Source organism: Dipodomys ordii, unplaced genomic scaffold, assembly GCF_000151885.1.
Source record: "Dipodomys ordii isolate 6190 unplaced genomic scaffold, Dord_2.0 Scaffold23, whole genome shotgun sequence".
Classification (NCBI taxonomy): Eukaryota; Metazoa; Chordata; class Mammalia; order Rodentia; family Heteromyidae; genus Dipodomys; species Dipodomys ordii.
In genome coordinates this window covers 2,905,395-2,931,007 of record NW_012267239.1, presented here as the reverse complement: position 1 = coordinate 2,931,007, position 25,613 = coordinate 2,905,395, and the positions used below count along the sequence as shown (strand labels likewise).

The following is a 25,613-nucleotide window of genomic DNA, read 5'->3' as shown; positions in this document are numbered from 1 at the left end:
CTGGCTTTGAACTGCAATCTCAGATCTCAGCCTCCTGAGTAAGCTAGAATTACAGGCATGAGCCACCAATCCGGCTTAATGTGCTTTTTTTTTTTTTTGGTCGGTCGTGGGGCTTGAACTCTGGGCCTGGGCGCTGTCCCTCAGCTCTTCAGCTCAAGGCAAGCGCTCTACCACTTGAGCTACAGAGCCACTTCCGGTCTTCTGGTGGTTTATTGGAGATAGGAGTCTCACCATCTTTCCTGCCCGGGCTGGCTTTGAACTGCGATCCTCAGATCTCAGCCTCCTGAGTAGCTAGGATTATAGGCGTGAGCCACCAGCGCCCAGCTGCTTCAGGGTTTTTTTTTGATGCCATTCCTGAGACTTGAATTCAGGGCCTGGGTGCTGTCCCTGAATTTTTGTGCTCAAGGCTAGAGCACTATCACTAGAGCTCAGCACCTCTTGTAAACTTGAGGTGATTAACTGAAGAAAAGTCTCACTTACCTGCCCGGGCTGGCTTCAAACTGTGATCCTCAGATCTCAGCTTCCAGAGTAGCTAGGATTACAGGTATGAGCCACTGGCACTCTGCTCTGCTTTAGGTGTTGGATTTTTTTTTGTCGGTCGTGGGGTCTGAACTCTGGGCCTAGGCGCTATCCCTTAGCTCTTCAGCTCAAGGCTAGCACTCTACCACTTGAGCCACAGTGCCACTTCCAGCTTTTTCTGCTTATGTGGTGCTGAAGAATTGAACCCTGGGCCTCATGCATGCAAGGCAAACTCTCCACACTGAGCCACCTTCCCAGCTGTTTTTTTGGTCTGGTCATGGGGCATGAACTCTGGGCCTGGGTGCTGTCCCTCAGCTCTTCAGCTCAAGGCTAGCACTCTACCACTTGAGCTACAGTGCCACTTCCGGCTTTTTTTTCCTTTTTTCTGCTTATGTGGGGCTGAGGAATCGAACCCAGGGCCTGGAGCATGCAAGGCAAGCGCTCTACCACTGAGCCACCTTCCCAGCCCCTCTGTTTTTATTTTTAAATCAAGCTCTTCCCTTCCTCTCCAGGTATTCACAGCAGCACCTTACTTCCTGTGATCCTGTGATACACTAATTCCAGAAACAGCCTGCATCAGACCCCATTCAGTGGCAAGGACTATGGTGTTTTGCACAGAACCTTTTCATCTTTGTACTGCAAGCATGTGACTTGCCCTCCCTGTGCCTCAGTTTACTAAAGTGTGAAATCACTCACGTGATTACATGAGTTAAAACTGGCAATGTGTGAACTACATAGGCTTAATGAAGCTCTTGAAAACAGATTACTAACTACATTTTACTTGGCCTTGGCAATGATAACTACATTTTTTTTGTTGGTTTTGGGGCTTCAACTTGGCCTGCTTATTGTCCCTGAGCTCTTTTTTTTTCTCAAGGCTACCACTTTGAGCCACAGCACCACTTTGTTTTCTGGTGGTTAATTGAAGAGTCCCAAAAAAGAGCTGGGAAGGTGGTTCAGTGGTAGAGTGCTTGCCTTGCATGCATGAGGCCCTGGGTTCAATTCCTCAGCAGAAAAAGCCAGAAGTGGCACTGTGGCTAGCCTTGAGCTGAAGAGCTGAGGGACAGCGCCCCAGGCCAAGTTCAAGCCCCACCACCGACACACACACACAAAAAAAGTCTCAAAGATTTTCCAGCCCAAGTTGGCTGTGAACCACAATCCTCAGAACTCAGCCTCCGGAGTAGCTAGGATTACAGGCGCAAGCCACTGGCACGAAGCTCTACAAACTACATTTTAAAGAACCCTCATCTAAGCTGGGTGCTGGGAGCTTACATTTATAATCCTAACTACTCAGGAGGCTGAACCTGATGGTTCAAAGACATCCAGGGTAGATAAGTCTGAGTCTCATCCCCAAAATAGCTAGCTAAAAGCTGGTCTGTAGATGTGTCTCAAGTGGCAGAATGTTAGCCAAGTGAGCAAGCAAGCCAAGTAAACATGGGGCCCTAAATTCAAACTGATAGTGTCCTCCCCACCAAAAGCTCATTGTATCTTACTTATCCAGTGCCATTGAGCCCAACAGGTGATGTTGATATCAGGACTGCATGTGTCTGCTACCCCTGCCCCAGGGAGCATATCTTCACCCTTGTTGTGTGGGATATGGCCTGTGGAAGGTGCCCTGTACTAGTCATTTACATATACAGCTAGATTCTGGAGCATCACATTTTAAGAGAGCAATACAAATATAATGCTTTAAAAAAAAAACCTAAAAACAAAAACTTTACAATAAGGTATGATGGTAACATGACTACAGATGCAAACCCCAGGACTGAGCACCTGCTCATGGCACTGTTCAGCGTCTAAGAGCACAGGTGGCCTAAGAACAGGTTGTTTCATGTGGCTTTCACAAGGGTACAAGAGGTTTATTCAATCCATGACAACACAAATGATGAATGACCTTAGCAGTCACAATTTATCAGCTACATGCCACTAAGCGCTACAAACTCTCCCTCAGGACACTCTTGGGCTCATTTCCTAGAGAGGTGCCCAAAGGAAAGAAGAACAAGAGGGGAAAAAAAATGTGTAGGCAGAGCCTGAGGTCCACGGTAGCTCCTGGGTCTGGGGCAGGAGGCAGGAACAGGAAAAGACAGAGCAGGGTCCCAACAGTGGTTCTCTCTACTTCTTCCTGCCACCTCTTTCCTTGAGGGCCAGGTGGATGATGGCTCCATTGGCCATGTTGTAATAAGCCAGTGAGTTGGAATCCTTGATGAAGATGCCCTGGAATACAGATAGGGTGTTTTAGTGTGGCACCTGGCCTTGAGCACAACCCTTGGTCATTCCTATTTTGGACTTAGAAAACAGCAGCTGGAGGAAAGGCCAGGGGTGGGGGGTGCGAGCTCAAGCTGTTCCTAGAATGCTTGCTCTTCTCTACCTCCAACCTCTGTCAACATTTAGCTCAAAGCTCAACTCTTCAAGATGTTGGCCTGGACTAACCCCATGGGGCTGACTTCATCATCTCAGCCAACTGTCTCATTCACAGATGAGACAGAACCGAGTGCAGACATGTCTGAGTCCAAAGGAGAAGGCAGCCCTCTTGCAGCACCTGGCACAACTCAGACTGGACTCCTTCCACATCTACACTGAGCCAGGCTGCCAGAGGTCACAAGGGCTAGGCCAGTGCCAGGGACTCCCGAGCTTTGCCCTAGGTCTCCAACCCAGATCACAGGCAGAGGCAAAAGTTGCCTGGACGCTGTCCCTCAGCTCTTCAGCTCAAGGACAGCACTCTACCACTTGAGCCACAGCGCCACTGGTGTTCTGGTGGTTAATTGGAAATAGTCTCACAGACTTTCCTGCCCAGGCTGGCAGGATCCTCAGATCTCAGCCTCCTGAGTAGCTAGGATTACAGATGTGAGCCACTGGCGCCCAACTAAGACAAAAGTTTTTTGCACTGTATACAAGACTACCCGAAGATCCCCTAACTCTGTTAGGTCATTGGCCCCAGCACCCCAGGCAGTGTCCCAATTTCTAGGATGGACTCAGGTGGCCACACCCAGGACCCTCTACCCCACTGAGCATTCCCACAGAGGACATAGCTTCTGGGACTGCAGAGGTATTAAGAGTAGGACTGGGCTGGGGGTTTAACTCAGCGGAAGGGCGCCCGCCTGGCACGCGTAAGGCCCTTGGTTCAGTCCTCAGCCCTGGGGGGGGGGGGGGGAGAGTAGGACTGAGGAAACTCTAACTCACTTCATATTGTAGCTTCTGTTTCCCTGCAGGCATGCCTGTGGCTTCGTGAATCTTCACCTTGATGACAGAGACCTGGAAGACCAAGGAGAAGTCATTTACTCCCTTGCTAAGGTTGCTGGAGGAAGTCATCCGCCCCCATGGCTCCATGCCATAGAGTCACCAGTTGGTGGCAACAGCTCATACCTGGTCTGTAAGCGGGAGGGTGAAGACCAGCACTTGCCCATTCAGCTTCCATTCCGTCTTATCCTGCATGTTGGGCACTTGCACTTTGATGGACACAGGACCCTGCAAAATGAGAGGGGGTGGATATGGCTGGGGGAGCCCTGAACCAACCAGGAACCGTTCTGCTCTCCCAGGGCCCATCCAGACAAGGCCCAGCCTGCCTGGGCTCCTACACTTGGTCTGCCTCTCTACTGACATCACTTGTGATAGTAAATGAAATTTCATTTCTCTTTTGTCACCCCATGCCTTGACTCCTAGTGTGTAGGGAGCTAAGAGGAAGCAGGTGGGTGACCAAGAAGCACCATTAGGGAAACAACATGGGCTGTGAAGTCAGAGACCTGGGTTCCCAACCCAGCTTCCCCACTGGCTGAACCTCTAAGCTTCACTACCTCCACCTGTGTGTGAACCAGGTTGAGCACAGGATGGCACAGTGCTACTGTGAGCACTGTACGGAGAGCATGGCAAATGCTCATCCACCTGACACCCAAGTAAATGTCTAAGAAATAAGCACTAGTTTTGGAAAGAAAACGATTTTGTCAAGTGTACCAGGAAGGGAGAGCAGGAGCTGATTCTGCCTCCTCTCAGGAGCCTAATGGCTTCCCTACAAGTGGTGCCATGGCTCCTACCCCGCTTATTCCTACCCAGCAGCAATCCCTCCCAGGGCTGGAACTGTGGTTGGCAGGGGTGGAAGGGCAGGCAAAAGGATTTTCTCCAGGTGTCTAGGGCTCCTGTCATCTCCACATCATGTTGCCTATGCAGCCAGTACATACCAGGAGACCCCCCCAGCTGCTGATCTCACACCTGACTCATGTTCACAAGCCCCCAGAAGTTCAAACCATGGGAGCAGAGCAGGGTCAGGAACACCTTGTCCACACACTCCAGGGTGCGGGCAGCACTCTGATCACAGACCTTGTTCCTGCGCAGGAACTCCTCTTCCGGCATGAGGCTATCCTCTGTCTTCAGTTTTTTGGAGGCAGGCTCATCCTCCATGGGAGGTGGGGGGTGGACTGGGGGCATGGGGGCTGGAGCTGGGACAGGAGCCACAGGTGGGGCAGGAACAAAGGCTACAAAGACAAGCAGCAGAGGGTGAATGTGTGAGGAGACCACGACTCAGGAGGGCTAGTAAGACTGAGAGAGAGGGAGATCGCAAAGGCTTTGCTCCTTGGAGTTGTGATATGTCACTCCCCATTGAGTCTGGCAGCCAGCAGATTCTTTGGCAGGGAGCCCTGGGAGGCTGCCCATATTGGGCAGCAGGGAACTACAGAAGAGCAGTACTGATGGACTGAGTAGGTGCCGGCTGACAAACATCTGTCAGGCCTTCAAGATTTGAGTTTGTCTCAGGCCTGACATGAGTGTAGGCAGCAGCTATGACATATACCACTTCAACTTCCTACGTCTCCTAGGAGTTATGGCTTCTAGCTCCAGTTTGGGGCTGGCAGCAGCTATGACATATACCACTTCAACTTCCTATGTCCCCTAGAGTTATGGCTCCCAGCTCCAGTTTGGGGCTCTTTCATGTGCTACACCAGGGCCTCCCTCCAGGCTGGAAACAGCTGGAGTAGCTGCCACTAATATCAGCTACTACCCTGCACCAGTGTGGTTATTGACCCCAATGGCTTGGAAGCTTCACCATAGATACTGACCTGTTGGTACAATCATGGGAGGCGGACGGGGTGCCATGATAGGAGGTGCTGAAGGAGGCATGGGCACCACGTTGATTCTGGGCGCATGGATGATGGGTGGCATGGGGGCGATCACTGAGCCTGGGGGCAGTCGGACCACAGATGCCATCGGTGGCCGGGGCATGACAGGAACTGCAGATACAACTGTAGTACGGACAGGAGGCGGCATCTGTTGGGTGAGGGGGAGACCCACAGGTCACAGGAAGCCAAGGCTTGATTCTAAGGGCACACACAGATGGCAACTGGTGCCTGAGGATGGGGGCTAGACCCTTGGGCTCATTCCCTTGGTGCAGAGAGATTGTAGCCTCAGTCAGGCATGATAGCAACTTGGGGCTGAGGACCAGGGTGACATTCTCTCTACTTAGGACTTGGTGGGTCAAACTCAACCAGCTGCTCATGGCAGATGGAACCTCTACAGAGACCAATCTCAACTTAGCCTCCTGGAAAAAGGCCAGCAGTCCTCAAAGACCTGTAAAGCTCTTCCTGGCCTCAGACCACCCACATTTACCACTTTGCTTCCCTCCATGCTCAGTCCCACTCTAGGTAAAAGACCAGGCTAGAGGTTTCCACTTCCGTTTAAAGGTCCTTTCTCTCCCAACTTAATTTGGCCCCATTCTAAAGCAGTTGCCATCCTTAGACAAACGTATCCAACCCCAAGAACCAAGTCCTAGAAAGAATGAGTCACAGGGTGGCTGCTGGCTCACCGCAGGCGGCCGGGGCACCGAGGTGATGGGTGGTGCTGAGCTGGGGATGTTGGTGGCTGAAGATGGAGGTGGTGGCTGCTGTGGGATTTCATTTGGCTTGCTGGGGCCAATCTTCTCTTTGGTGTCATCTTCTGGCACCAAGCCCTTAGCTTTGTGGATGGCCTCAATCTGCTCCTGCAGGGTGATGTTGGCCTGGGCAGCCTGTTGGGTCCGAGCCATGCTGCCTGAGTGACCATCCCAGGTCACCTGTAAGGAAAAGCAAAGCCATAACCTGTCAGGACTACTGGAGCTGAGTCTAAGTGTGGGAGACAGATAGCAGGGAAGGAACAAAAATTCATGCAAACTGTACCTTTTCCTCTGGCTTCTGGATCTCCTCCTCACCTATCTTCTTACCAATGGCCGTTTCCTCCACACCAAAGATGTCAGTACGTCGCTCAGCCAACTGCTTTAAGCTGCTCTCAATATCCAGACCTATATGCAGTTACAGAAAAGGAGAAAAGGGCAAGATAAACCTGGTGTCCTGCCACAAGAAAGCAGTGTTTGGATAGTGCAGAGTGGAAGGCAGATTCGTGGCATAAAGCCAACACCATACTCTTGTACTCTGAGTGAGGATTGCAGGAGGCCTTTTGGTTCAGTGCTGAGCCTACAGGCCCAGTGCTTGTCCACCCCTCTAACCGCTAAAAGCAGAGTGGGCCAGAGAGGCAACTGAGAGGATAGGGATACCTGATTGGGGTAAGTAGAATCAGGACAGAAAGCTTAGTCCTCTGCCCTGGCAGCGTCTGTTCCATCCTGCTGCTTTCCTCATGGCAATATGAGGACAACTACATCGCATTCAGCAAGAGTGCTCCAGCCATTTGTCCAAAAGGCACAGAGGGAACCTCATCACATTGGTGTCCCCTTCTCTTTACAGTAAGGGTGAGAACACCTGGCTCATGGGCCATAAAAGGCCCCCAAAATCATTTGGTACATAACAGGACAAACATGTTTCTCATTGGCTATCCAATTATTTAGTACAGTCACAAATGATGCTATAGATATCCAAATGGCGCTTGGTAGAAAAAGGTTCCTCATCCTGCTAGAGGATTCCCCTAGAGAGTTCTGAAAAATGAGAAGTCTTTTTTTTTTGGTCAGCTGTGGGGCTTGAACTCTGGGCCTGGGAGCTGTCCTCAGCTCTTCAGCTCAAGGCTAGTGCTCTACTACTTGAGTCACAGCACCACTTCCAGCTTTTTCTGTTTACGTTTTTCTGCTGAGGAATTGAACCCAGGGCCTTCTCATGCATACAAGGCAAGCACTCTACTACTTAGCCACCTTCCCAGCCCAAATGAGAAGTCTTTGCAATATCACAGGCTACACTTATCCTCCAATGCTTTAACTGAGAGCTAATGGTGTGGGTCAAGTGATAAAGAGTGCTTGCCTAACAAATGCAAAGCCCTAAGTTCAAACCCTAGTACTCCTCCCTCCAGCCCCAAATATAGCTTTCATTGTTGTCTTCTGGATTTACACAAAACAAGCTGACTGCATTTCAACACTGCATGGGCTTTCTAGACTCTTCACTCACCTGGTGCATAAACCTCGTCATCACTCTGCTTCTCACGGATGGAGCGATCCCGCTGCTCCAGCCAGCGGGGATCAAGAAGCCCAATGCGCATGTGTTCCTGCATCTTGCTGGCAGGGATCTTCTCCCCAGTAATGGGGGACACAAGATACTCGTCTGGTGCAGGGGCTGGAGGAAGAGGCTTGGAAGCTGAAAGAAAACAGAGGTATCCAAGTGAGAACACGGGGTGGCAGCTGTGGCTGAGGCAATGAACCATTCATGGAAGACACATTTATTCAGTGCCGTCCTTATACCTGGCACCAGGAGAAGACTATGTCCTGTTGCCCCCACGAGCCTGAAACGGGTTATAAAGGCTCTTACAAATGCCTCAAGCTCTTCCAGAAATGACCTGCTCTGAGGAATGCAGAAAGCATGCCCTACCTTTCGGATCGTAGTCCTTCCGTACAATGACTTGGTCTGGAGTTGGGGGCAGAGGCGGAGGCATTGGTGTCTCTGGGGGTGGAGGTACCTTTTGCCCTTCTTCTTCATCATCTGAACCCTGAGAAGTAGAGTGGTGGTAGGACTCAGAAAGGAGACGAGCCCTGGCAGCTCTCAGGGTGGCAAAGAGCCTTGGCCTCTGCCAGCCAGTATCCACATGCTAAGCCTCCCAGGGCAGCCGAGGCCAGCCGGCGGTAGGCCAAGCTGCTTCCTCACAGCATGAATGGGAGCACTGGGAGCCATGGTGTTAACACGGCTCGCAGGCATTTCCAGCAGCTGGCACCAGGCAGTCCCAAGGGGCCAAGGGCATTGCACATGGCGGGAGGGGCACGAGGGCGAGCCAACACTCAATGGTAGCTGCTCCCAGAGCAACGCTGGGAGGGAGAGAAAAAGTCAATTCCCACAGACACAGGGGCCCTTTCTTCTCAGGCTGCACACAAATTCTTTCCAAGGCAGAGAGCAGCCTGGCTCTGGAGACTGTGCCTACGTGGAGGATCAGGCTGGAAAGGCGTAGGGATATTGCAAAGGAAGTATGGGCTACATTTAGAAAAGCTCTGGGAACTGCTGATCCACTGGGCCCCTCACACAACACTGGGTGATGCAGAGTTCCCTGAGGGCTGGTAGGGGGTGGTGGGGGCAGAGCCTCTGTGCTAAAGGGAAGGCAGGCCACAACAGGGCCAGTGGTTTTCAGATTCTTGCCTCTGAATGAATCTTTGTTGCTGCAGCTACAAAGAGGTCTGGTTGCCTGGGCAGCTGAATAGCCACTCTGGAGTAGTCAAGGGCCCATACTACTTTTAAGGGAACTAGGCTTCAGTCTCAGTGGAGACTATCACCTTACCTGCCAGATTCGAGGGGAAAGGCCAGCACCCCCAAGGCCACCTGGGAGCTTACCTCATCCATGTCCTGTACTTGAGTGTCCTGATCCAGCTGTGAAGGAGGTTCCTCAGTCTTCTCCTGTTTCTCATCTTCCTCATCAGACTCAACCTCCATCTCCACCTCCTCACTCTCCCCAAACTTCTCATAGCGCTCCTGAATGAGGATGCGGGCCCCCAACTCCTCTGGGGTGGTTGGGGGTGGGAAGTTCCCTGGCAGGAGTGAGTCAGAGTTAAAGGCATTCCTAGCAAAAGCTCATCTAATTTGCCTGTTCATGAGCTCCCTAAGGGCTGGAGTGCTGTCTAATTTCACTAACTGCAGAGCCCACCTGGGGTGTGGTGTAATAAGTGGTTGTTGAATTATACTAATTTTCACAAAATGGTACAAGTGAAGGAAATACTCTGGCAATGAGATTCTGATGCTCTCTGGGACCGTGAACATCTACTTGAGGCCCCCTGGGATGGCTCAGGCAGCACTGCCCTCCCAGTCCCACCTTGTTCATTGGGCTGGAAGTCCACTGTCTCCACCACCACAAAATCATGCCAGTCAATCTGAGCATAGGCCACCCGCTCCTTCTCCTTCTCCTCCTCTTCCTTCTTCCTCTCACGCTCCTGGAACTTGGCCCACTCAACTCTGTAACACACCTGCGGGGATGGGCAACAGCATGGCACAGTTTAATCAGTCTGCTCCCAATTGGCTGTCGCCTCCATGGCTACCACAGCAGCCAACATCTCCTTCAGACCAGAGCACTGCTCTGCCTACAAGGGAAACTTGCACTGTCTGCAGGAGTTAGTAAGGTACTCTGTGTTCACAGAAGCAAAACCTTACTCTAGGAAGTCTACAAGACAACCTAGCCTAAGAACCAGCAATCTCAGAACCAAGAAACAGAAGCCTTCATCTGGCCACCAAAACAGCCAGCACTAATATGACTGCTACATTCTGAAAACCTGGAGACTTCAAAAGGCACCCATCACCAGGGGACCTGCTTGGGAGGTAGCTTCCTGGCTAGAGTAGAAAAAGACTCCCCAAGTTAAGAGGAAAGCAGAGAGTAGTATTCTATAGCACCTAGATTTCTTTGGCTTTCATAGCCACAAAGCTTTTCCTCTCACCATTCTGGATTAGAACATAACAAGGTAGAAGTAGACATTTCTTACCGGATTTGCTTCTGGACCAAAAGTGTTTGAGATTTTGGAATATTTGCATACACATGATATTTTGGGGATTAGACCCATGTCCTATTCTAATTTATGTATATTATAAATGTAATTTTACACAACAAATTTAGTGCATCTCATTTTGACGATGACTTAGTACATGAAGTCAGGTGTAGAATTTTGCTGGCCTCACTCAAAATGTTCAGAACAATCTGGATTTCAGATTAGGGAGGATCAACCTGTACTGCTTCTGAAACTGTTTCCAAACAAATCAAACTCAATGGCCGGTACATCCCAGGTTGTACTGATAACTTGCATCATCAGAAGCCGGTTGCAACGATTCCTACTCAGTTACCTGATCCAAAACTTCTCGGGGATTTTCAGCCTCTTTCTTGAGCTTTCCGAACAAGCCTTTGGGTGGAATCAAAATCTGAAAGAGAAGAGTTAAAGCAACCATCAGTGTATCTATCATATCATGTGACAAAGAGGCAGCTTTGCTCTGGGCCTGTCACAGGGCACAGAGTTGAGAGTATGTGGGATTCTGAGCCTGATCTCAGCTCTCTTGGCTGTAATCGGGATTTGGGGCAAGTTACTTAACAACTAGTTCTTGGTTTTCTTCTACAAGTGGTGACACTAGCATTTACACGTGACACCATCAACTTAAGGTTGTTTCCAGGATTATCAAGAAAAATATAAAGCACTGGCAAGTTGTCCAAAGCACCATCAGAATGTGACAGCTGCTTTTGTGACACTGGCCTCCTAAGTTTTTGAAAATGCTACTCAAGCGTCCTCTTCATTGTCCTATTCTAGACTGCAGCCTATATAATCCACCTCCCTGAATTCCTAATTTGCTTTTTCTCCATAGTACTTATCACCACCTGACATACACTGACACTGACATTGTTTCCTCCTCACTAGAGTAGAAACTCTATGAAGATAGGGCTTTCTCTGGGTTCTTTCCAATATCACATCTCCAGCAACCCTGAATAACATTTAACAATGTATGCTAACCAAGAAGGAACAGCTAGCCATCTCAACTGACCCAACAGTTATCTACCACCTCTGGCAAAGCAGTTCAATGCCACCACATTTCTCCCTGTGCCTCCCAGGCATAGAATCTATCTGTTCAGTCCTCTGTTTTTGAACATAATTGTTGCCAATACCACCCAAGTTCAAAAGAAGAAAACAGCAAAATAACAGAACAGAAAGACCTGGCCATCTTCAGCCATGGAGGTACTCCCGAGGGGCAATTAACCCAATGTTTACTTAAAACTGCTACTGTGGGGCTGAGAAGGTGGCTCAGTGGTAGAGCGCTTGCCTTCCATGTATGAGGCCCTGGGTTTGATTCCTCAGCACCACATAAGCAGAAAAAAAAAAGCCGGAAGTGGTGCTCTGGCTCAAGTGGTAGAGTACTAGCCTTGAGCTGAAGAGCTGAGGGACAGCGCCCAGGCCCAGAGTTCAGGCCCACGACTGGGACAACCTCCCTCCCCCACCGCCAAAAAAAAAAACAAAAAACAAAAAACTGCTACTGTGACCCTCTGGCCTTGGGCCCTCAGTGATTGCTATTCTAGCTGCATTACAGCTTTTGGATTTCATCTTTTTCTAAACACATTCACTTTTACAATTCTTTCTAATTATATGTTAGAGTAAAATAAGTCGGAGGAAATCTTTATGGATCCTTTTAGACATTTCACATTTGTTTCTAGATATCAAGAACAGATGTGCACAACTGGGCAAGTGGCTCACAGCAGTGAGTGCTTAGCCTCCTGAGTGCTAAGATTTGAGGATTGTGGTTCGAAGCCAGCCAGGGCAGGAAAATCCTTTGAGACTCTTCTCTCAAAGTGGTGGGTGCTAGCCTTGAGTGGAAAAAAACTCAAGGACAGTACCCAGGTCCTGAGTTCAAACCCCAAGACCAAACAAAAAACAAAAACAACAACAACAACAAAAGAAAATAAAGACAACAGATGTAAAGAACATCCCAACTAAAAAAGAAAACCAGCTCCACTATATGTGCAAGAAAAACATGCGCCAAGAAAATATATGTCAGTATTCGCTGCAATAAATGAATGATACAATTGCTTTAAATATCAGTATTATCATGTCCAAGATTCTTGATTGTGGCAGTGACAGCATGGTAGGCTACTAGAGTCTACATTGTTAATGCCAGATCTACAGTGCTAGCTCCGTGACCCCCTAGCTATGTGGCTCTGGTCAGATTGACTTCTATGTACCCATTTTCTCTTCAAAAGTGAGCATAGTATGCCTGCCTTATGCATGACTAGAGATTAAATGGGGAAATGCTGCACGTTTATTTTCTCAATGGCAGCTGTACTGTTTCTCAACACCTACCTAAATAATATTTGACTTAGTAACTTTACAGCATGAAGTAAAGGGTTCTAAGCCAGGTGTCAGTGGCTCATACCTGTAATCCTAGCTACTCAGAAGGCTGAGATCTGAGGATTGAGGTTCAAAGCCAGCCCGGGCAAGAAAGTCTGTGAGACTCATCTCCAATAAATCACTAGAAAACCTGAAGTGGCGCTGTGGCTCAAGCGGTAGAGCCCTAGCCTTGAGCTGAAGAGCACAGGGACAGCGCCCAAGCCCAGAGTTCAAGCCCCACGACCGACCCCCCCCCAAAAAAAAGAATGGGTTTTAGAGTCAAATGTGGATTTCAATCTCAGCACAACTATTAACTATCTGAGAGATTTTGCCTGCCTGTCTTCCTTCCTCTGAGCTCTCCCTTTAACACTTTCACTCAAAGCTGGCAGTCTATCACTTGAGCTATACTTCCACTTTCAGCTTTTTGATAGTTAACTAGAGATAAGGGTTTCTTAGGTTGGGAGCTACCAGCTCACGCCTGTAATCCTAGCTACTCAGGAGGCTAAGAGCTGAGGATCCCAGTTCAAAGCCAGCCCTGGCAGAAAAGCCCAAGAGACTCATCTCCAGTTAACCACCAGAAAACCAGAAGTGGAGCTGTGGCTCAAAATAGTAGTGTTAACTGTAAGCAAAAGAGCTCAGGGACAATATCCAAGCCCTGAGTTCAAGCCCCATGACCGCCAAAAAAAAAAAGTTTCTTGGGTTTATCTGTCCAGGGTGGTGAATGCCCAAGATTCTTCGAATTGTAATTTTCAGATCTCCACTTCCTGAGTAGCTAGGATTACAACAGATACTAAGTCACTGGCACCCAGACAATTTCCCTTTCTTTTCATTTTCCTTCATTCTCCTTTTATTTTTTCAAAGTTGAGGTTATGACCCAAGACTCTTGTGCATACTAAGCAAGCACTCTATCACTAAGCTAAATTCCAACCCCATTGACTTCATCTAGTTGAGCCTCTTTCTGCTAAAACACCAATTACTGCCCAGGTTCTTGAGTGTTAATGGGGCCAAATAGTAAGAACTTGCTGCTTCTCATATCCTTAGTAGACAAGCGAAAATGTACATGTACTTAAAAGCAGCTAGTACCACTACGCCTTGTCACATAGCAGCACTTCTTTTCTTCTCTATTTTTTTTAAGTATTTTGGCTGCCACAAGCCAGTTATCTCCGTGGTAACTTTTCTGACACCTCCTGCTTAAAAGCTAAAAAGTCAGAAAAATTGTGACATTGTGAGGCCTTGCTAAAAACTAAGATCAAGTGAGCTTTTTGCTCTTCTGCTCCATGGGAAACAGCATGTATTTTTCACTTCTCTTTAGAATCAAGAGGTCTGTGTTGCATTTAAAGAAACACTGACTAGAAATCAAGATTTTGCAATAAATTGGGATTCCTAACATTTGTCCAGGGAAATGGGCAGAAAGAAGCCTTAAGTCCTCACGGATAGTGAGGGGAGACACGCTGCCTTCCCTAAGCCTGGTCCCCAGCCCCCTACTCAGCCCACACACCTTGGTATACTGTTCCACCAGCTTCGTGAAGTAGTTGAAGAGACTGTGCTGTGGGCGGAGAAAGTCAAACTGGTAGTTGCGCTGCTCTTTCTGCATCAGTTGGGTCAGAAACTGGCGCCCATTCCTGGCCACAAACTGAGCCGTCAACTTCACGACATCAAGATCGAAGGCTGAGATGGAAGGAGGGTCAGCGATGAACTCAAACTCAGGAGGGGGCTCTTTGGGCACAATTGTCTCTTGGATCACCTGGGCTTGGACCTAGGACACAGAGAGAATGTGAGGCAAGGATACCCTCTCCCCAGCAGGATGGCTGTGGACTTCTATGTTCCACTTATTATGAACACAGCACTGGCACTTGCTATGAGAATCCTAATTCATAAGCGCTTACTACGGCTTCAACTCCCTGAGCAGCTCTGAATGAGACCCACACCAATATGTTCTCTGCTGCTCCAAAATCAAGATTCTAAACTAGGTGGCAAGACACCTCATGGGAATTCAGCTTGTAAAATTTTACCTGAAGGGACTGGAAATGCAGGAAGGATGCCAGGCATGCAGTTCTACTGTACAAAGTGCTTCTAAACCATGAAGCAGACAGATGAGGGAACTGAGGCAGTCTCAGGACTCGTGAGCAGTAAACTGCAAGGTCTAACCTAACTCTTCTACTGCAAAACAAGGGGATACCCTCCCCCAAAAAATCTGGGACAGAAACAAAGTGAAGGAAGCAGGCCCAGCTACACAGTCCAGTCTTCATATCAGTTACAGTACCTACTGCTGGCCTCAGCATTCCCAAACTCGGCACACAAATGGTATTAGGGCAGCCAGGACAAGCCACACCACCTCCTTCAGCTGAGCCAGGCAGGAGGTCCTTCATATAGCACAACATTGCCCCTACACTAACTATGGTCAAGGCCTTGGGCTTGGTAAATTACACCTGGACAGGCCTCAGACTCATCATCTGGAAAATAGTCATTCTGTTAGCTTCTTCATGCAGACCTGAGACCAGAGTCCTCAAGCACCAAGCACAGAGCTTAATGAGCAGTGCTTGGCAAGTGCCAACCATCACCAGAACCTTGCCACCTGCGCCTTATTATCTGCCCCTGTAGGCTGGGGATAAGGACTTCACTTCTCTCACTGGGTGCTTGTGGATGGCAAAATTAATTATGTGCCCCCTCCCTCTCCTTGCTTCCTCCTTGGCCCAGAAAGAGAGATAAGGCTCCAAACCTTCTGGGGCAGCTGCTGCTGGGTAGTTTGCTGCTGCTGCTGCATGACCTTGGGGATGGCAGCTGAGGGTTCCTGAGCTTTCCCCTCCTTGAATTCGCTGACCTTATGGCGATAGTAGGCATGGTAAGGGTCATTGGGGTTCAGGAAGTTGAACTTGGGGTTGTTGATCTCATTTTGTCGTATTCTAGCTTCAAATTCAGGCCCATTTCTGGAGGGAAAAACAGAAGAATTGATATAACTTTTAAGTTGCAGGCATGGCTCAGGCCAAGTTCAAGTCCCAGTCTCAGACAAAAACTACAACACACAACTTTTCATCTTCTCTATACTGCCTGTTTAAGACTGTCATTGTTCTAGTACTTTATTGCTTCTGTCAGTCCTGAGCTCTTTTTGTTTTTTGTGCCAGTCCTGGGGCTTGTGAACTCATGACTAAAGCATTGTCCCTGAGCTTCTTTTAGCTCAAGGACAGTATTATACACTTGGGCCACACCACCACTTCTAGCCTTTTCTGATTATGCAGTACTGAGGAATCCAACCCAGGGCTTCATGCATGCTAGGCAAGCACTCTTCCACTAATCCATATTCCCAGCCCAGTCCCAGGTTCTTTGACCACTTCTGCCATCTCTACAACCGGCTGGGCTACTAGTATCTTTTCTCTTTTTTTGTTTTTGTCATCAGTCTTGGGGCTTGAATTCATGGCCTGGGTGCTGTCCCTGAGCTCTTTTGCTCAAGGCTAGTGGTCTACACTCTGAGCCACAGTGCCACTTCAAGTTTTCTGGTGGTTAATTGGAGATAAAGAGTCTCATGGACTTTCTTGCCCAGGCTGGCTTTGAACCCTGATCTTCAGATAGCAGCCTCCTAAATAGCTAGGATTATAAGCATGAGCCACTGGCACTCAGCCGGCAACTTTATTTTAGTAAAACTTCTATTAGGCTGGGTGCTGATGGCTCATGCTTGCAATCCTAGCTACTCAGGAGGCTGAGATGGTTCAAAGCCAGCAGGAAAGGCTGGGAGACTATCTCCAATTAACCACCAGAAAACGGAAAGTGGTGCTGTGGCTCAAGTGATAGAGTGCTCACCTTGAGCTGAAGAGCTCAGGGACAGTGCCCAGGCCCAGAGTTCAAGCCCCACGACTCACAAAAGAAAACAAAAAGACTGACATTAGTGCCCAATATATCTTTTTTTTTTTTTTCCAGTCCTGGGGTTTGAACTCAGGGTCTGAGCCATTTTTGCTCAAGCCTAGCACTCTACCATGAGCTACAGCACCACTTCTGACTTTTTCTGTGTTTATGTGGTACTGAGAAATCGAACCCATGGCTTCATGCATGCAAGGCAAACACTCTACACACTAAGCCACTTTCCCAGGCCCCCAACATATCTTTTTAAAAATAATGATTTTTAGGGGCTGTGAAGGTGGCTCAGTGGTAGAGTGCTTGCCTTGCATGCATGAGGCTCTGGGTTTGATTCCTCAGCACCACATAAACAGGCCCAGGTCTAGAGTTCAAGCTCCACAACCGACAAAAAAATAAATAAATGATTTTTTTTAAAGTAATAGCTGGGAGTTTTGGCTTTGTGTGTAGTATTGTGGATCTAACTGAGGGCCTAATTCTGCTAAGTCAGTGTTTCACCATTTTGTTGCATCCTCTGGCCCTAGTTAAGGAGCAAGCAAGCTGAGCAAGCACAAGGTCCTGAGTTCAAGCCCTAGCACCAGAGTGAAAAAAGGTATGCATTACTACTCCAAATACAAACTAGTAAGCCCTCACTAACTAAAGGCAGTCCAAAGTAAAGATAGCAAAGTGATAATAGCTCAGTAAAAATTTTTAGCTCAAGACAAATGCTGGTAGCTCATGCCTGTAATCCTAGCTACTCAGGAGGGAGAGATCTGAACATTACAGTTCAAAGCCAGAAAAGTCCCGTACCACAAAACAGAAAAGCCAGAAGTGGTGCTGTGGCTCAAGTGATGGAGTGCTAGCCCTGAGAAAGAGACAGTTGTCAGGGACAGTGCCCAGGCCGAGTTCAAGCCCCAGAACTGACAAAACAACAACAAACTCAACAACTCTGTCCAAGTATTGCCTAAAATCAACCATCCCATTTTCTATTGAGAGGCCCATGGAAGAAATGCTACAAGGACTCAGATCCTTAGATGTGCAGGGCTGTGTACTACACATTCAGATGATGGGGCTATGGTAAGACTGCCAGGGTATGGGGAGGGATCTCCCTTGTTCTCCCTACCTGGGACAGGTCTCCTGATAGGTCCAGGTCTCTAATTTGCATGTCAGTATAATGTGGACAAGTCCTAGTCAGGATGTCTATGGAACCCTGCATGGTTTCCCAATGGAACTAATTCAAAGCGCCATACATACATGTGACACCTGTGCTGTGTCAGGCAGAAAAGCATAGGAACTTTTAAGACTCTAGATATGTGTATGTTTCGTGTTGACTCCTTGCCTGCTCTAATACAAAGCACTCCCTCCCTCCCTGCCTCACTCTCTCCATGTGTAAAGTATGGCTAATCTGGTCTTTCCTCTGTGCCTTCAAGCATCATCAAGCCCAATTACTTAAGATGTCCAAGTCTGTTGGAATCAAACAGTGGCCTATGAAGGTGAGGAAGGGTAGTTCCACAAATGTTCAAGATGCATGAGGTATTAGCAGATGCTTGGAGTGCTTTCATTGTTCTTCTGGCCACAGCCCTACATTCAAAGAGGTGCCTCAAACATACCACAATATGGTTGTAAGAGCTTGTGCCAGCCAGGTCGCTCTCCTCACCTAATACCAAGCCCTGCCAGTTAAAAAAAAAAAAAAAAAGACTGGAGGCAAGAGGCTAGCAACTCTGTCCCAGATTAGCTACCACAAAAATCTGAGTAATGCTGGGGTGGGTCAACACCCAGGCTAGTCCCTCAGCAAGCTCTGGTTACTCCTTATAGCGTGACTAACACCATGAGGTCTCGATTTGACTGTGCAGCAGTCCAGCTGGAACCTCAGGCTTTAAAGAAGCATTTCTACCTTACTACATAACAAACCATGCACAAGCAGGAAGAGGGCGAATGCACACTTCAATCGTCTAAACTAGATCACCATGCCCACCAAATGCCCAAGGCAGACCAAGAACTCTGTTTGTCTCCTGCATGGCTGTCTCTTATGCCCACAAGCCCGACACATCTGGAAACAATTTGAATCATATAATGATGAGAATGCAGGCATGTTCATTCCAAACTATTCTATTTCTTTAAGTTGGCTTAGTGTTAATTTTAGCAGTAGATCCTCTAACACAAGGAATAAATTTTAGCAGAAAAAGACGTGATACTGACTCAGCCCAGCTGGTGGGACTTTTTAAGGGTAGTTTCCAACTTAGTGGTTCTATTTTTGTTTTTGTTTTTTGTTAGTTAGTACTAAGGAAACTCAAGGCACTCTACCACTTGAGTTATCACCCATAGACCAGTTTAGCTTCTTGACAGAATAATGTAAAGAAGGAAGATCCAATTTAGAAACCAAAAGCTCCTTTTGACAGCCATACTTGATTGCAGATGACTATTACCTGTTCTATAACATATGTGACCCAGAGAAGCTTTCTCCCAGAGCAATGTAAACAAAGGTAAGTGCATAAATACTACAAAATCAATGACTGTGGCTAAAAAGATCCAACTAAACAGCTGGGCACTGGTGGCACATGTCTATTATCCTAGCTACTCAGAAGTTTGAGATCTGAGGGTCATGGTTTGAAGCCAGCCTAAGCAAAAAGTCTAATCTCTAATTAACCTCCAATAAGCTGAAAGTGGAACTGTGACTTAAGTGGTAAAGTGCTCAGGGACAGTGTGCTACCATGCCTGAATGTGTGTGTAGTTTTTTTTTGTTGCTTTGTTTTTTGGTGCCAGTACTGGGGGGGGGGGCTAGCCACTGTCCCACAGCTTTTTCACTCAAGGCTGGTACTCTTACCACCTGAGCAATAGGTCCACTTCTAACAGCTTTTGGGTGGTTAATTAAAGATAAGTGGACTGGCTTTTCGAGCCACGATCCTCAAATCTCAATCTCCTGAAATCTCAATCTCCTGAGTAGCTAGGCCATTAAAGCATGAGCCACTGGCAATCAGTTGACCATGTATATTCCTCAAAAGAAAACTTGCATAAACTTTTATATCTGTGGCAGCAGATTGCACAAAATTATTGGAAAGCTGCTTGGTAAAACATTTTTTTTAAATATTAAAAAAAAATACTATCGCTACTGGACACTGGTAGTTCCCACCTGTAATCCTACTCAGGAGGCTGAGATCTGAGGATCACGGTTCAAAGCCAGCCTGGGCAGGAAAGTCCGTGAGACCCTTATCTCCAATAGACCACTCAAAAAACCAGAAGTGGTGCTGTGGCTCAAGTGGTAGAGTGCTAGCCTTGAGCTGAAGAGCTAAGGGACAGCGCCCAGGCCCAGAGTTCAAGCCCCACAACTGACAAAAAAAAAACTCAAGGCTGGGAATGTGGCTTAGTGGTAGAGTGCTTGGCTGAGCATGCATGAAGCCCTGGGTTTGATTCCCCAGTACACCACATAAACAGAAAAAGTGGAAGTGGAAAAAGCCGGGCGCTAGTGGCTCACGCCTGTAATCCTAGCTACTCAGGAGGCTGAGATCTGAGGATCGCGGTTCAAAGCCAGCCCGGGCAGGAAAGACCGTGAGACTCCTATCTCCAATAAACCACCAGAAAACCGGAAGTGGCGCTGTAGCTCAAGTGGTAGAGCGCTCGCCTTGAGCTGAAGAGCTGAGGGACAGCGCCCAGGCCCAGAGTTCAAGTCCCACGACCGACAGAAAAAAAAGAAAAAGTGGAAGTGGAAATGTGGCTCAAGAGGTACAGTGCTAGCCTTGAGCAAAAGAAGCTCAGGGACAGTGCCCAGGCCCTGAGTTCAAGCCCCAAGACTGGCAAAAAAACAAAACAAAAAAACTCTCTCAGCAATTAAGGTATCATACAGTTTTCTTCTAATGAAACAATCTAAATGGGAAAGAAAATGCTAAGACTTCCTTACAGTTTCTGGCCCTATTGGTCAAGCAGAAACACTAGGAACAATTTCAAAGGAAAATTCAATAGAAATGGCTAAATCAAGGAAGGCCTATCTTCTAGATAGGGCACATACTCATCTATAGAAGACATATGGACAAGGAAGATCACAGAGCTATTTGGGAAAATGCTTATAACTCAGTGTAGAAAGGAAAACCAAGATATGACAGTATCTCTGCTACATTCCAAAGACCTAAAAAAAAAAAGGTGGGGGGTACCTGCCATAACCCAAGAGGAAACTAGAAAAAGTGAAACTGTTGGTAGTTTAGTTCTGGCTGTGAGATCATACTAATGTTTTTTGAAGGGGAGGGAGGGAGCCATGGCAGGGTTTGAATTCAGGGGCAAGCACTGCTTGGGAGTGTACTACATTTGAGCCATACCTCCAACCCTGTACTAATTCTTTAGCCACATCCTTTTCCTTTTTCTTTTTTTTTTAACCTATCAGGGGAAAGCATGAGGGTTGCTATGACACATGATCTAAATACATACAATGCAATACACAACAAAATGCTCTAATAATGTTCAAGCAGAATAGCTTTTAACTGAACCCAGGTTATCAAAGTCCTTAAAATATGATATGGATCTGCACAGAGTAGACAAACTGAAAACATCAGCCAGAGTAATCTCTCTCTGTGCCTTCTGAATACCGATGGGGCATGAACTCAGGGCCTATATGCTGTCCCTAAGCTTTTTGCTCAAGGCTAGTGATCTACCACTTGAGCCACAGATCCACTTCTAGCTTTTTGGTGGTTGGTTAGAGTTCAAGCCCCAGGACCAGAAAAGGAGGGGGAGGGGAAGGGGGAAAGAGGGAGAGGGCGAGAGAGGGAGAGGGGAGGGCTGTAAACCTAGGTTTATTATGCTATAATCTTGTTTTTTAAATAGTGGCAACTAATCTGAATTTTAACAAAATATTGTTAAGCAAAATAAAACTGTATGTTGGACACAGCTGGCTAACTGCTAAAAGACTACTCTTAATGGCCTAAGCAGGTGAAATACTGACCTTTGGAGTCAAGTGGCTCTCAAGAAGATTCCATCTAAGGACATGAGAGAGTAAGTACAATGGGGAGGGCTGGAAGGAATGCTGAACGACCTCAACCACATCCTGGAAGACAACTGGCAAGTGCATGATCTAACTGAACCCTATGCAGTCCCCTACTACCCCATCACCACCTGCTGACAAGGTGGAACTGCACTCAATTTTGCAAATGGGCCTTCCATAATAAGACTGACCAAAGGTCTTTCTTCTTTTCTTTCTTTTTAAAAAAATCTTCTTAGGCAAGTAGCTCATAGACACACATACTGTGACAAAGCAGCTTTCTAGAAATTTCCTTGGGCTCATTTTGGAAGCAAGTCTCTTGGTGACTGTGTCTCTCCCTTATCCCAAAGCTGTGCTAGGTTAGTTACCAGTCTGTTATCTATCTCATTGCCATGTTGTGGTTTTAAATGAGCTTACAAGCCTAAGCCAACAACACTTCTGTAACAATCCCAAGCCACTTTTTGGATCTGTATCCTTGTACAATGTGTATGATCCACTTGTTTCCACCACGAAGGCAGCATTAACTACGTTACCTGGCCACAAAGCTGGCAGTCTTGTCAACGATATTTCTGACTTCTGGGGGAGGGTAAATAATCCCCACCACTGGCTTGGAAGGGGTAGAATCCTCCTTTGAAGATGCTTCTTCTTCAGTTGGCTGTGAAAACAGAAAAAGGTCTTGAAATCCCTAGTTTGGGGGAGGTATCACCCATTCCCCTCAGGATACTACTAAGAACCAAGGGTTTGCCCTGGATCTCTGCTTGAGAAAAGCAGCTCTCTTAAATGAATGGCACATGCAGAGCCCATTCCTGAACTTGAGAAACAACAGTTTTCTGTATCCCCCCTTCCCCAGTTAGACTGCGAGACTGTCTCATAGGAAACAGGTATCTGCACTCATCTAGCTACTTATTTATTGAAGTACTAGGTATCACAGCTAGTGCCTCAGGAAGATACCCAGGCATCCAGTTACTCAACACTTAGGCCAGAAATCTGCATGTGTACAAGTATGGTAAGATTTGGGAGTACTACATGCATTCTAAGAAACCACAATGCAGAATCCAAATGGCCATGTTTTTAATACTGCACCAGCACTGGGCCTGGTACCTAAGTTTTTTTCTGGTGTCAGTACTAGGGCTTAAACTTAGGGCCTTGCACTCTCAGTTTTCAGATCACAGCTGGCAAACTATCACTTGAGCCATGCCTCTAACAAGCATTTTGCTGGTTAACTGGTGAAAAGAGTCTCATAGATGTGTCTGCCCTGGCTGACTTCAAACAAGCTAAGATTATAGGCATCAGTCAGCAGTGCCTGGTTGGCATGGAATTCTTAATGATTGTTTATTAAGTAAGAAATAGGAAGACTATAGTATAGTCAGTATTAGTGTGTTTAGCATGCACAAGGCCCTAGTTTTGATCCCTTACATTAAAAAAATGAAGGAAGGGAGGGAGGGAAACAAGAGAGAGCGAGAAAGAGAAAGAAAAAGAGAGAAAGAAATAAAGAAGAAAGGAAGGAAGGAGGGAAAGAGAGAAAGAGAAAGAAAGGAAGAGAAAGAAAAGAAGAGAAAGAAAAGGAGAGAGAGAGGGGTGGAGGGAGGGAGAGAGGGAGAGGATGGAGGGAGGGAAGGAGAGGAGAGCAGAGGAGACAAAACAAGCTAGGTGCTGGTGGCTCATGCCTGTAACCCTAGCTATTCAGGACGCTATAATCTGAGAATCACAGTTTGGAACCAGCTCGGATGGTGATCATCATATTTATACTTCCATTGTAGCACACCATAGGGATCTTGAGAACTTTTGCCCAGGCTGGTTTCAAACCACAATCCTCTTGATCTCTGACTTCTGATTACCTAGGGTTACAGATATGAGACACAGCATCTTGACTGTTTTTCTACTTATTAACCTGGCATCAATTTTTTTTATTTTCCCCCAGGGCCTAGAAAGTACTAGGGACACACAGGCATTGAAATGTTTGTAGAAAGGGCATGGATCTCACTTGTTATGTTACCTGCTGCAGTCTGAATTCAAAAGCAGCGATCAGTATATATAGCACACACAGGACAGACGTGTGAGCATGCACACATGCATGTGCATACAACTCAAAAAGTGACCATATAACTAATATAAGCTAATAAAAGACATATACTAAATAGAGTAAAAAAGGAATGTAGCGCTGGGAATGTGGCTTAGTGGTAGAGTGCTTGCCTAATATGCATGAAGCCCTGGGTTTGATTCCTTAGTACCACATAAAACAGAAAAGGCCAGAAGTGGCAGCAGTGGCTCAAGTGGTAGAGTGCTAGCCTTGAGTAAAAGAAGCTCAGGGGTAGTATCCGGGCCTGAGTTCAAGCCTCAGGAGTGGCCAAAAAAAAAAAAGGTAATTTCCCTTCCCCAACTGTACTTCTGGTATATTCCCACTCATCCTTCTAAAAAGCCAATTTAAATCTCATTTCTGTGGGTCTCCTCTATTTATCCCTCTCTTCCAACAGTGATTAAATTACAAACTCATATATACCTAACACTTCTACTAGTTTGTAGCACACTATACTGTATAATAGTGTGGTTGAAAGTTGATCTCAGGGTCCTCAAGCGCTCTTTCAGGCTTAAGGCTGGCACTTTTACCACTAGTTCAGTATTTGCTGGAATTTCAGACATTTCTGCCTGGTTGGGCCTGGAACTATGATCCTCCAGGTCTCAGCCTTCTAAATAGCTAGGAATGGTCTGGGAAGGTAGTTCAGCAGTAGAGTGCTTGCCTTACATGCATGAGGCCCTGGGTTCCTTTCCTCAGCACCACATAAGCAGAAAAAGCCAGAAGTGGCGCTGTGACTCAAGTAGTAGAGCGCTAGCCTTGAGCTGAAGAGCTGAGTTCAAGCCCCTCAGCTGGCAAAAAAAATAAACAAACAAATAGCTAGGATTACAAGTGTGAGTCACCCAGGTCCAATTTTTTTTTTTAAGGCACTGGGAATTGAACCCAGAATGGCCTAATAGCAGACAAAGTTCTACCACTTGATCCACGCTACCAACTCTTTTGTTTGTTTGTATTTGGTCGAGATAGTCTCCCCTCTTGATCCTCCAGCCAGAGTACCAAATAACTGCGATTACAGGCAAGCACCACATCCCACCAACTAGGAGCCTTTTAAGGATTGCTGGCCCTGTATCATTTACCCTGATCTGAACACTGAAGATTGCTGAACACCCCGTGTAGTCTGGGTGCTTTCCTAAGACAATAGTTGTGCATCATTCATCATTGAATCTGGTATAGTGTCTGGCTTAGGGTAAACACTAGACAGATATGGTGAAATCAGCATCCCCAAACATATTCTTCAGGTTAAGAAATTAAAGATTAGTGGGTAGCTAAGTGTGCCCAACTGAGAGACTGAATGGCTGAATCAATGCTTTCACACTTTAATTAATTACCATGTAATTTTTGTTAAAATCTATATTCCTAACTTAGAAGGTCTGGAGTGGAGATTCTTCTTTTCTTTTTTTTTGTCAGCCCTCGGGCTAAAACTCAGGGCCTGGGCACTGTCCCTGAGCTTCTTTTGCTCAAGGTTAGTGCTAACCTTGTAGCGACACTTCCGGCTTTTTCTGCTTATGTGGTACCGAGGAATCCAACCCAAGGCTTCATGCAGGCTAGGCAAGCACTCTACCACTAAACCACATTATCAGCTCAAGAGATTGTATTATTTCTAATAAACTGCTGGCTAGGTGATGCCTATGCTGTTGACCACCATCCTAGAACCCTCGTTCTGGTCCAGAAGTCTGAGCAGAGCGGGAAGCGCAATGCCTCCTGGGACTTGTAGTCCCAGCCTCCAGAGTGCTTCCGGCCAGAGCCCGGAGCGCCCGCGCTGGCGCAGAGGAACTAGGCCTAGGCTCGGGGGCCGCGGGCCGGTCGAGGAGAGGGGGTAACGCAGTACCTGTTTAGGCTCCGTGGCCACCGGCGGCGGCGGAGGCACCGCCTGCACGGGTCCAGCAGGCATGATTGCGACGCTCAGGGCTGCCAGTCCGCCTCGTTACCGAAGACCAGTACAGCGTGAAGGCACACTCCCCCGCACGGACCGTAAGACCCGTTCGCAAGATGGCTGCGGCCGAGTGAGTCGC

The 25,613-nt window shown here is 47.3% G+C and overlaps 1 protein-coding gene across 1 annotated transcript; it reads right to left on the bottom strand.

The window, feature by feature from the left end:
• Positions 1–2,354: 2,354 nt before the first annotated feature.
• Sf3a1 (splicing factor 3a, subunit 1, 120kDa) lies at positions 2,355–25,613 on the bottom strand. Its single transcript, XM_013014437.1, has 16 exons — positions 25,430–25,613; positions 22,061–22,182; positions 15,459–15,666; positions 14,238–14,495; positions 10,719–10,793; positions 9,703–9,853; positions 9,228–9,421; positions 8,280–8,397; positions 7,863–8,048; positions 6,654–6,775; positions 6,305–6,550; positions 5,562–5,769; positions 4,828–4,982; positions 3,880–3,981; positions 3,697–3,768; positions 2,355–2,730 (listed from the first exon to the last, which is right to left on the bottom strand). Exons 1-16 carry the CDS (start codon positions 25,490–25,492, stop codon positions 2,629–2,631), a joined length of 2,382 nt encoding a protein of 793 aa, XP_012869891.1. The 5' UTR covers positions 25,493–25,613; the 3' UTR covers positions 2,355–2,628.

Coding starts and splice junctions, on each gene's coding strand:
- Sf3a1 (XM_013014437.1), bottom strand. CDS start 25,492: ATGCCTGCTGGACCCGTGCAGGCGGTGCCTCCGCCGCCGCCGGTGGCC. Junction 9,422..9,702: donor CTTCCAGCCCAATGAACAAG/GTGGGACTGGGA, acceptor CACTCCTGCCAG/GGAACTTCCCACCCCCAACC. Junction 4,983..5,561: donor TCCCATGATTGTACCAACAG/GTCAGTATCTAT, acceptor TTGTCTTTGTAG/CCTTTGTTCCTGCCCCACCT.